The 12649-nt window shown below is 41.8% G+C and overlaps 1 protein-coding gene across 1 annotated transcript in view; it reads right to left on the bottom strand.

The window, feature by feature from the left end:
- The window catches only part of nbas (NBAS subunit of NRZ tethering complex), a 161698-nt gene that overhangs the window by 46085 nt on the left and 102964 nt on the right, over positions 1–12649 (bottom strand). Inside the window, exons 44-47 of the mRNA XM_061052279.1 lie at positions 12397–12647; positions 6919–7259; positions 5023–5247; positions 1654–1844 (exon numbers count right to left, since the gene is read on the bottom strand). Coding sequence (XP_060908262.1) covers positions 1654–1844; positions 5023–5247; positions 6919–7259; positions 12397–12647 — 1008 coding nt within the window. The remainder of the gene's footprint in view (positions 1–1653; positions 1845–5022; positions 5248–6918; positions 7260–12396; positions 12648–12649) is intronic.

The following is a 12649-nucleotide window of genomic DNA, read 5'->3' as shown; positions in this document are numbered from 1 at the left end:
GCCAAATGCAATGCTTTGAAAAAGCCCTGCAACAACAGACACACACACACTGACACACAGTCATACATGAATGAATCAAGGGATGTTCATATGCAAGAGCACAGAGTGACACGTTAGAGAAAAATAAAACCCTCCTGTGAATACACAAGGCTGTGTGCATATTTTTGTATACAACACACACGACACACACACACATGCAGGGACTTATTGAGAGTGAGTTTGTGCTGATGTGTGTGAGAGCAGAGTGAGATCTGCAGGGGAACAGCTGTATCTAGCTGCATTAATTATAAGAAGATAATGAATCAAGGAGTGTGCATGCAAGAAGCTTTGTGTGTGTGTGTGTGTGTGTGTGTGTGTGTGTGTGTGTGTGTGTGTGTGTGTGTGTGTGTGTGTTCATCAGGGATAGTGCGTAGATGTCTACTTAACTAGCCAAGTGTCGGCACACGCGCACTCTAATTTTCTGGTGTGTGTGTGTGTGTGTGTGAGTGTGTGTGCGTAAGTGCTGATGCCATTTATCTGCACCATGCGCCATTGAGCAGCCATAAAGTAGCAGGAAATGAGGTGGGAATATAATCAAGGCGATTGGCACTCGTTTATCAAGCCAATCAGATGGCCCGATGATATCTGGCCGTGTCAGTGAAACCTTGATCCTCCGTTTGTCAGTATTAGCAGACAAGGTCCTCAGGGCATGAAGGACAAACATAAAAAAAAAAAAAGAGATGTGACTCTGAAAATTAACTTTTTATTGAAGCCCATGAATTCAACTTTCAAAGTGTTTTCTCGCCTCTTTAAAGAAAGTTTGTGTTTTGTTGGGGGTTTCCAAGTTGTAGAAATATCTATGTTTTTCTCCATGGCCCTTAAAATGTAGCACCTCTGCAGACATGTCGTGGTGAATCATCGCTCCCTTCCTTGAACATGAGGAGCAAGAAGACACCAATAAAAAGCTGTGAGTCCAACTCCCACAGGCAGCTACTGTAGATCCAATTCTACACTTCAGGCATTTGTTTTGACAGTCTTTTTCCCAAGCAACACACTGAGCCCAAAGTGGACCTATATATGGGTTTATTTTCAGATAACAACCAGTAGAGATCTGGCAGTAGGACGTTTGTTTGGGTGGCCTTCAATATTTAAGAACAAACAACATAAAGCTGCCTTTGGAGCTGGATATAGCTAGGGCTCTTGATCCAAGTTGTCTTCAAAAAACATCCATGTGGATGATAATGCAGTTTGACAAGGCGTGAATGTAAAGTAGATTAAAATAAGGAGCTACAGAAATAAATGTACTAAACTGACAATTTGATTTTCCTCATGAGTTTCAAGGCAACGTGTTTTTATTGGACTCAAGAAGAAGCCACCCAGGCTGGCAGTTTCCCCTGCTTCTAGTCTTTACGCCAAGCTAATAGCTTCCCCGGTTCCTGCTCAATAACTCCAGCTCAAACATGAGTGTCATTGATTTTACTTATGTGACTCTAAAGCATTTACTATAACAGGCTTTATAATTCCTATAAGTGCTAAGCCAATCTTGCCTGTTTCATAATGCACGTTTCCAATGGGAAGATTTTTTGAACATTAGTATTGAATTAATTATTTTGTTGAGTATTATTTGGGTTTATATAAAAAGAGATCAAAAAAATAGAGGAAGAGAAATAATACCTGAGTGCAGCAACCACTCTGTCAACGGCATCTCCAAGCACAGTTTTGACTGACAGGTCTAGAGGTCCAACGGCCACGCGAAGAAGCTGTCCAATGCGCTCTAGAGGCTGCCCATCTGTTGCCATGGTGACTGCCAGTTCATGCAGCTTTGACTTCTCAGATCGGGACAAATCATAAAGTTGACTGTAACCCTGGAGTGTGTGTGTGTGTGTGGGGGGGGGGGGGGGGGGGGGGGGGGGGAGGGATGGGAGTGTACAGACATTTTTTAACCTGCCAGGAAAAAAATATTGTGAAAAAGAAAAACAGAACAATACAAAGTATATGATAGTAGAATAATTTGTAATATAAAAGTCCCAAGTCTTGGTCATGAACAAAAAAAAACATAAGAAAAGAAAATACAATAATGCCCCAAAGCAGGATTTCCTAGAGAAAAGCAGAGTAAAAACAATGCAGTGTGGTTAGGAGAGTAATGTTTAGTCAGTAGTGTTTGCTGTTGACTGCTTTGTTCTCTGCAGGTATTAACCCTGAGGGCAGCGCTGACCTGACCCCGGTCTTCCTCTCTACTGTCCTGCTTCTCTTTGCTTGTTTTTCGCTCTTCCAATAAAAAGACCTCAGCTGCTTTTTCAAACATCACTATCTTAATAACGCCTGCGGAAAGCTGTGGTCTGAAGGTGGTACCGGTTGTTGCTGCAACACTAATCTTTATTTACAGATTCCTCATAAAGATGCAGAATCTGTTGGCACTTTTTTGGAATTCAAGCCTGAGTAGTTCGGTCCACTTGGTTTAGACATTGAGAGACAATCAAGCTTTGATTAATGTCTTTAAATATAAACTTTCATGCAAGACAAGGTTCTTGGCACCAGCTACAGTTTGTTAGTGAAACTGTAAACATGGAAAGAAAGACAAGACTGGAAGTTCTCTCTGAAGATGACAAACTTTTCAATGAAGAGTCTGAAATGATCTTCACGGCCATAATATTCAGTGGGAGGAGCTTAGAGAGAGGTTTCAGTGATTCCCATGTGTATGTCGAGAAAGGAATAGATATTCTTTCCAAGAAGTCAAGCCCAATCAGTAATGGAGTTGGACTCAGATGAAGGGTAACCTCTCCATTTTTAAATATTTATCATGAGAATATTCAGACATGAGGCTTTGAAATCCATATGATACATGTATTGTTAAAATTCAATACATGATCTTCATATAACGTCCACTGTCAAGGCCCAGGTCGAGACCGAAGAGTATGTGGCTGGCTGACATTTGACTGGCATAACCGCTTGTCATACATAATGTTTTCTGATGTCTTCAGCTGAGCATGAGACTGTCTGAGGGACACATTCGAGACAATGAGTCATCTCTTGAAATAATGTTGGTCTTTCAGGGCAGATTTTGGAGGTATATTCGCCACCATATGAAAAAAGAAAAAGACTAATCTTCGGCTGTAAGTCATGAGTGATTGAGAGTTTTAGTGCAAATTAGGCTCTTGAGATACAAAACCAGCCCTCTCCTTTCCATTCATTACTAATGATCATTAGATCAGGATATTCATCAAGAGAGATTGAGAATACAAGTGGCAGAGACAAGGCTTTTCCACAGGTCGTCTGTGTTCACCAGGAGTAGCTTAATGAGGTGGTTCGGGTATCTAATAGGGATGCCCCCTGGCAGTGTTTGTGGGTTGACATTTATAAGTGATGTGATACGCAACGTTGCCAGTCGGAATTAAAGTTGTTTTTTTTGTAGACGTGGTCATGAAATGCTAAGAGGACACCAAGGATATAAAGCTGGAGGTAGTTTTAAGAAATCCTTGACATTTTGGTAACTCTTTGTGCCCTTGTGAGAACAAAAAACGTAGCAGACAAGACCTATAACTAATCACCACAAATCAAAATTTGTCTAATTCTGGTACCATAATGATGGAAAAAAATCTTCCATCGAACAGCCCCCATCCCTCTCTACCTCATTTCCTCTCATTGATCCATCTAATAAAGATGAAGAATTACCCAAAACATAATTGTTTTTGAAAAACATTGGACGTGATCTTGCATGCCGCAGCAACTACAGTATTTGAATTTTAATATAGAACTGTGCTAACATGTACACTTCTTTGTCCTCATTTGGGGATACTGAAGCACAATATCCGCAGTGTGTGATTTGCTGTCCTTATGGCAGGTTGAGACGCCTGTGGTGGATTCTTCCCCGATCCTCTATTATTCCCAGCAGCTGGTCACGTACGGTTGATAAATGACCACAGTATAGCCAAACAGAGCCTACAGGGCTGCTTCTATCCATCTTTTTTCTACCTATCTGCCCTTTGCTGGTTCTTATATCCTTTTTATCTATCTCCAAGGATACAATCGCTTCCTGCAACAGTAGATAGGAAGTTATAATGTTGAGGTTGGGCTGTTGGACTTTCGCCTATATAGCTCTGGCATTCTTTATCTGCTTCCCTATTATGAAAGATACATGCTCTAAACATAGATCAAAAAAGGGTATAAAGATTATAAGCAAGTGTTGTGTGTGTGTGTGTTTGTGTGTGTGGGGGGGGGGCAGAAAATACAGATTTGTTATGGTTGTCTTGTGGTCGCCTAGCAACACTCAGCTCGCCAAACATCCCCTCTCCCAAGCCCCGCATACATTTTGTCGCAGCGAGGTGACAGCAGGGTCAGTCAGTGTGACTTTGGTTAATGAGATACAGCATGGTGTACATACTGTCTATGCAGCCACATGGCAGGGCTGATTTCAAACAGAAGCCCTCGGGTTTGCATTAATGCAACCGTGACTGGCCTCTGTGAGGCTGGAAATGGCCAGAATAAAACCAGAACAACCACAGGAATATAAAACACACACAAACAAACAAACACACACATAAACAAACACAATCTGTAAGTCTAACTGTGTGTTTACATAAGTGTGTTATTCAGCTCAAGACACATATTTATTTGTATCCTTTGTAGCTGAGCATTACAGTGTGTTACAATACATTATTCTAAATCATTACGCCTTTGTGTTTAACACTGATTCCGATCGGTCAGTTTTAGCATTCTATAACAGATGGCTGATGTTGGGCTGCATGCACAGTTTGCGTATGCATACTCATCATAAAGCCACCAGATTGAAGCTGCATAGAATTAGCAAAGTCTAACCATTTGAGCCTTTAAATGTCTCACTCGACATAGTGTATGCTAAAGCACCGCTATGATTTACTGTAGCAAGCGACCTGGCAGGACACAGTACTTGGCATTTACATTGAATGATGGGAAATCTCTATTGCATGTTCTTTTAAGCGACTCCCTGCCATATATTAACAGTAAGCGGACTTGTCACTGTGAAAAATTAAAAAAAGGTTCAAGTGTGTGGCAGATGTGGTCTACCTGCAGGCTGTCTTTGAGTGACAGAATGAAGTCATGGCTCAGGGTGTCCAGGTGGGCCTGTGATTGCTGCAGGTGCGCTAGAGCCTCATCAAAAGTGAATCCTGCTGGGTCGGACCCTTCCTTCTCGCCACCACCGTTGCCTCCTCTCTTCCTGCTCTTCTCACCCAGCTGGCGCAGGGCTTTGGTGGCTCGCTTTATCACCTCCGACCTCGCCTGGATGCTCAGCTGGGGATGAAATAGGATGGATTAAAGGGAATGGAAGGAGGAGGAGAAGAAAATTGGGGAGACGGTGGTGGTTGAATCAAGTGAAGAGAGAGGGAAAAGAGAGGTGCACAAGTTATGAACATTCATTTCAAAGTTAACATGTTGAAGAGAGGCAGGTATAACCCAATTTATCTGAGCCAAAACACCAACAGGAACTCGAGTATAATGTGTGTGAGGAGTGTGTGTGAGCGAGACAGATCGTAGCTGCCAGCCTTGTGTAATTGATTCAATGCAGAGAGAGCAGGTTTACCATTCACAGGGGGGGGAGAGAGCCTTTGGCTGTATGTTTTTTTTTTTACTCTCTTGCATGGAAGCACAGAGGCGATGACAAGCACCACACACACACACACACACACACACACACACACACACACACACACACAAAAAAGAAGCTTTAAAATCATCCAACTACCTCAGCCGCACACTCAGACACATGCTACTTATACTTCTGCATTTTGTAAATATCACTAACTCAGACTGACAGCACTTTTCTCAGACTGGGTGATCACTCAAATGGAGTTACCCAAAACTCTTTTTAGGGTTATTGTTGCATGCATTTGTGTGCAAGGTGTACATTGTTTAATGCGTGAATAGCCCTGGAAAGGTTTGAAACATGGAGGATGTTTCCCCTAACAGTGATATCTAAGATCAATACTTCAGAGGGGGGAAAATGCCAACCCCCTCTGTTTCCCCCTTCAAAATAAACCTCCAGTAGTAGATAAGCTCCCAGCCATCCATCTAAACCTCTTTGGCTTGTGGGAAATGGATCAATCCATCATTAAGGGGCAACGGGGGTGTGAAAGGTCAGATGCATTCCCAACAGCGAGAGTGGACAAGATTTCCACCTTTGAGGGTTTAGAAAGGATAAAAAAAAAAAAAAAAAGAAATAGAAGGTGGAGGAGACATAGAGTTTCTGAGAGTTAATCTGCATGTTAAAAAGCACAGTGGGAAAACAGTGCCTGCTGGGAATTGGAGTTTAATTGGCTCTGAAGTGGAGAGGGATCAATTAGCTCTCTCAGAGTCGACAGGAAATAGAGGGTTCATAAGACAAAAGTAAAAGAAAAATGAAAGACCTGCAGAGGCACTGGGGTGGCAAGTTGCCTGTATGAAAAAGAAAAAAAAACAGCGGGCTGGTATTGATAAGGTGCTCTGAGGCCCTTTGAGTCCTCTGCAGGACAATTTTTCAGAGTGCTGTAATTATGAGGCTGACATTTCTTGTGCAATTTTATAATTTATTTTATAAATCATGACTGGTATGTGCTTTGAGGCAGCAGAGTGTGGATTTGAACATAATATTATATTTAAAACTAGAAAAAGGGCTTTTGACTACCAAAAAAATGGAGCCTTGGGGAGTGAGAGATGGGCGGTCAGACGATGATGAGAAGAGAGTGAGGGATATGACAGTTTGATGTAGTGACTGGAAATCCCCACAATCCCTCTTTTTAGATAATATGAATCCTGTCTGGTTGGCTGCCTGAAACAAACTGCCTGCTGTGCTGCGATTACAGATTGTCTGACTGCCTCACTCCCACCATTTTAAGTCTAAGATGGTAGCGAAACACAGAGCCCCCATCCATATTGGTAAGCATACGAAAAAACTAAATATTATCTTTAAACAAAATTCAGGCTTACGTGCTCTGTTGCATCAGGTGAGAACGTGATGCCATCCAGGAAGTGTACAGCGTCAGCAGGGACCAGTCTGTCCAGGTATTTGGCGCAGGTGTCATATGCATGGAGGTAGTCTTGGTCGCTCTGTGGGGGTCTCTTCAGCAGCTGGGGGTCTCCTTTCCAGAAGAGCTTCTGCAGCCATGCTGCATGGACTGCACTCGGGGAGACTGTTGCCCCACTCCCACCGGGCGCAGGCAGCCGGTTTGCAAGTTTGGAGATGGAGAGAACATTCTGACTGGTCAGGACTGGTTGTAGAGTCGTTAGCGGATCAGCCGCTTCATCAGTCAGCTTTTTGTAGTTTAAACCTGCAAGAGACGGGGAAATGTATGCTGATTTTTGTATACTACATTTGACATAAAATGAATCATGCATAAACAATTGAGAGATGAAGTGAATAACAGATTATCTCTTTATAATGGCACCTGTCAGTTGTTAAGATATGTTAGGCAGCAAGTGAACGTTTTGTCCTATAGTTGATGTGGTGGAAACAGGAAAACGAGACAAAGTGTGATGGCTAGACGACTGAGTCAAAGCATCACCAAACTTCAGCTCTGCAGTGGTCAGTAAATACCAAAACTGCAGCTCTGCAGGAATTCTGCTGAACTGGTTACAGGGTAATGGGCAGCAAAGAATCTATGATGCACGTTGAGAGCAAAGGATGACCAATGTGGTCCGATCCAACAGAAGAGCTACTGGAGCTCAAGCTGGTAAAAAAATAAAGCTGAATATTGATTCTAATAAAAATAAAAAATAAAAACAGCAAAGTCATCCAACTAGCAACTTTAGAAGCAAGAATTTAGTTTGAACTGAGGGACGATGTTGAATGCTGAATTTATAGGCAGATGTTCGCCTGCAGAGATTTATAAGAAGATATATTGTCATCAGATGGCTGACATTAAGAGCCCGGATTTCATTAAAACAGATCGCTTTCTTCCCCTTTTTCCTGCATTCAACTAATGCCTGTTGAAATGCTAGTAGACAGAAGTGGTGGACTACAAACACAACTAGCAGAGCAAAAACAAAATCTAAACACAAACCAGAATGCCTCTTGCACAAAAATGAAGTCATCCATCTACAGATTCTGCTTGAGATGAATATTATTCATATTGCTTTCTCAGGGAAACATTACTGCTGCATGGTTTGATTAACATATATAAACATACAGCATATCCAACACTTAATATTTCAGAAAGTGCCACTTTAAAAAAGGCATGTTTGAAGACACTTTTTAACAATATACAGAGCACATACTATGCTTCTATATTCATATAGTATAAGTGCAAAAACATGCAGCACTTCCAGGATAATTACAGTGATTAGATATGCAGAGCTTGTTCAATATTCCATTACATGACAGTAATGAGAAGCGCACAGAAGAGAGTAAATGGTTGATGTGATGTGAACAACAACATTGCGTGTGACCCGTGTGTGGAAGTGCTGCTGTTTGTCTGCCTGTCTATGCATGCAAAGGTGTACAGTTTGAGGGAGCTGTCTGTGTGCGTTACATCTCCTATCACTGCAGAGCTCCGTGTGGGTGTGGTTGTGGGTGTTGTTGTGTGTGAGTAAGTAGAAGCAAGTGGCGTGCTCTTGGTCTCCAGCTCGATCAGACAGACACATTACTGTGGCAACACCACAGTCTGTCTGGGCTTTAAATATTTAACACTGGTCTGCCTGTAGGGAGGGCGCTGTCAACGTTGCCCGGAATCCCTCAAACACACACACACACGCACACACACACACACACACACACACATGCACACACACATGCACGTATAAAACCTTGAGTGCACACAGCACTATACTTTCAGACAGGCCCTGACGGACACTTAAACCACAGATAAGAGTTACATGCACTAACCCATGTACTCTCTCTCCCCACCGCGTCCCTCTCTCTGCCTCCATCTCCTCCGCACCCAAGCAGCATTTCATCCCCTTCCTCAGGAGAGCCCACTCAGACAGTCACCTGGTATTGTGTCTGAAATTGTGATGGATATTGGACACACACCACCTGCCTCTATGCAATCTGAATGACTCAAAAAATGATGGGTCTATGTGTGTGTGTGTGTGTGTGTGTGTGTGTGTGTGTGTGTGTGTGTGTGTGTGTGTGTGTGTGTGTGTGTGTGTGTTGATGACTGTAAATGAGCCATTTTGAGCGAGAGTGTTTGTCTTAGAGTTTGAGAGTGTGCTTGTAGAAAGTTGTTGCTGCAACAGCCTGCGTGTCAATTCTGCTACAAGAGTGTCAACGTGTGGGTGAAGTTTAAGAGTGTTTGTGAACGTGTGTGTGAAGGAGAGACACACACAGTGTTAGAATGTAAGTCACAAAGTCAATGTGTGCTTATTCGTGAGTAATAATCCCTTTATGTAAATCATATTTATATGTATATTTGTGTGAGTTTTCATGTCTATAGTAGTTTTAAAGACAACAGGGATGTTAACAGCGATCGTCCAATCACAGCTGGGCATTACAGACTAAACAGACTTAATTAAGAGCAACTGACTTTTTGGGGGCATTCCCTGTTTTGCTTGTCCTTTTCTATGGTTTAGTTTTCAACTCTCATGTGCTACAGACCCTTTATCCAGCAGCAGGTCCTGATGGTGTTCTGCATGCTCACTGGCTCACTGGGACACTATTGGAAAGGAATCATCTTTAATGTCATCGTCAACACTTACCTGTGATTTGACTGCTTTTACAAGTCAATGTCTGTGGTGTGAAATGTCTCCGTTTTAATCGGTGACATAGCCAAATGTACATTTCTCAAAGTTAAAAGGCATATGTCGACATATATGACTGTGTCACATGTCTGTACATGACCACATACAACCGAGAAGGCTGTGATGAACATTTCTAAGTTGATGTTTGTCAGACTACCGATGAAGATAGTCTCTAAGTTTCTTCCAGCTTTGGATGTCCGTTATATAAAGGTGTTATATTTGCTAAAATGAAACAACCTCCGGGCACTCCAGGTGTGCATTGGCTTTGTATGATGTCTTAGGTTAACTTAAACCATTAGCATGTCTTGCTAACAAGTCTACTTCTCTGGGGAAAAAAACAAGCTTTACATCACCCGTCTGGGACTTACTTTAGTTTACAGGGTCTCATGTAATTTCTTTGAAAATGTTGTTTATGACTACCACTGTAGCAGTGGTTCTCAACTGGTTGGTGGGGACCTAAAATTGGGATGTGGTGCACCTTTCAGTGCTGCAGTGTGTGCCTGGAAAAAAAAAAGGTTGCATAAAAGTTTATGATTTGGTAGGTTCTGTCTCTTTGGTTTTTTTTTTTTTGTCCTGTCTGAGGTCCAAACTGCCCGTTTTTGTCATTAAATAAATCTGAGTGGTTAAAATGTTCAGAAATTTGGGTCACAATTTCTCATTGAGGCAGTGGTCATGGGGCCTGAGGCTAGAACATTTGTAAACCACTCCACTATAGTAACTCCCAATCGTGTGGCTCCTGAATGCTATCTCTGCTTTTGTTAGATCTGGAAGAGTTCACACTGCAGTAAAATTAAAATAAAACAGATAGTAGGGGTGGAAATCACCAGAGGCCCCACGATACGATATTATCATGATACTTTAGTCATGATACGATATTATTGCAATTTTAAACATTTTGCGATATGCTGAGAAATGTGATGCAATATATTGCAAACTTTAGCAACAGTTATATGTAGGTGGGCTTAGCCGTCATTTTCCTATGAAATGATTTGATACAGTCAGAGTTTGCGAGTGAAACTAAAATGTGGCAGGAACAGCATGAGCTAAAAGTTCAGGGCAGTTGCGTTAAATTATGCAGAAATGTATTTAAGTCTTGATGTGGATGACTCAAGGGTGTGTGTATGTGATTTGGGTCCGTATGTGTGTGTGTGTGCCTGTGTTAAACAGAGACATGTGTCACCGGTAAAAGCTGTGGTGTTATCAGGAGCAGAGGGAAGGAAGTGAGGCGTGAAAACACAGCTGACACCTGGCTGACCTTTACTGAACTTCGCCGAGAAGTGACACCACCGTCGGCCCGTACACAAGCAAGTTTGAGCACTCTAGCCGGATCGCTGAACCGGTGACACGCTACAAGCTCGACATGACGTCCTTGGAGAGGGTGCTGCCATGGAAATTTAAGAGGAAACGGCATCTTGCTGTGATGCTGCAAGTGTTTCAGGTGCTTTGTGAGTTAGGTAGACTGACAACTAATGCAGAGGTCCATTGCCTAAATGGTTGTTTACAGGAAAATGGGAACAGATGTGGTTGTTTACAATCCAGTTTCTTAACAATTTTTGAACAAAATATGAGAGCTGGTGGAGAGAGAGAGAGAGACACTATGGGTACAAGTAGAGTACAGATAAGTTTAAGGTCATTTTCAAAGTCGCTTAAAAAAAAAAAAAAAAAAAAAAAAAAAAGATTTCCCAGCTTGTTCTCAGGCCAAAAATGCTTCACAAATTTGGGCATTCAGCTGTTGTACTTTTTCTACATGACAGTGACTTTAAGATATCTAGCGGCAAGGATGAATGTCAACATCTGTATGTGAGTCATCTTGTCAAAAGGGATTATGTTCAACTCTTTAAACACTGAACTTTATTTCTGGACATGAAAGGCTTAGGGCGTATTTTCCATGAACAAGAGAGGTGTGTTAACCCTTTGGATTGAAGGCTTTTAAACAGGAACATTGCTACAAATGAATAACTTCTGTTCTTTGTCTTTAACTAAACATCTTTTATAAAATACTGCAAGAAATGTGTGCATTTTTTATAAATAGGAAAAGTTTCATTAAGATGAAACATCATTAAGAGAAGAAGAGTAGCAAACCAAATGATATATCTGATCACCTGATTGTAGTTAGACATGTTTTTTATGTCTTTATTCAGCAATGTCTGTATTTGGATCAAAATGAACAAGCACACACCCTCCATTTGACCAGGTGGTTAAATCTGAATAACAGATTTATTATCATTCTGAAAACTTCTTGTAATGTTCTGGGTTAGCTGTATGTATGAACTCAAACAGACACATTTTGCAATCAGACTTTACCTGGAATATTTCCTGCCAGCCCTCAAGTAAGATTTCCTTGTGAGGTAAGAATGGGGCGATGTGAGAACGTAGCAGGAAACAATTAGAAAAATTCACCATGAGTGAGTGCAAGTGGATGATGACATCTATATCCTACAACCGGTGTATGACCATAGACAGTATGTCTGGTGCAATCTCCACGCACACAATGAAACGGTTTCATTATGTTTTCTTATTGCCAGTGTGTTCTTCTCTGCTCTTTACTCGAAACACTAAATATGTCAGACCACACACATCCAGGATACACTTGGATATAAAGGCAAAAAAAAGTTCATCATAGCGTCGGACTCTGTTGCTTCACGGACAGCCTTTCTGAAATTATCTGAACACTTTGAAGTAAGTAAAAACAGCTTATAATAGAAAAAAAAAAAAAAAAAACGTCCTTACCATTGGCAACAGCTTTAAGCTTCTTGAGTAGTTTGACATGGGAGTCTGGCTTGATGATGGTGGTGGCGTACGGCTCACAGCCTGCTGCGTCTAGTAAGGTGTAGTAGTAGAGCAGACGGCTCTGGTCACTTCCCTCCACGGTGGGTAGAACATATTTAGTCATGTGGCTGTAAAAAGCCTGAGGGTTGCACTTCAAGGTGTCAAACAGGCTGAGGGAGTCGCTTCGGGACTCAATATCCTTGGTGGAAAGACT

This window comes from Labrus mixtus, chromosome 12 (genome assembly GCF_963584025.1).
Source record: "Labrus mixtus chromosome 12, fLabMix1.1, whole genome shotgun sequence".
NCBI lineage: Eukaryota > Metazoa > Chordata > Actinopteri > Labriformes > Labridae > Labrus > Labrus mixtus.
This window is presented reverse-complemented; position numbering and strand designations above follow the sequence as displayed.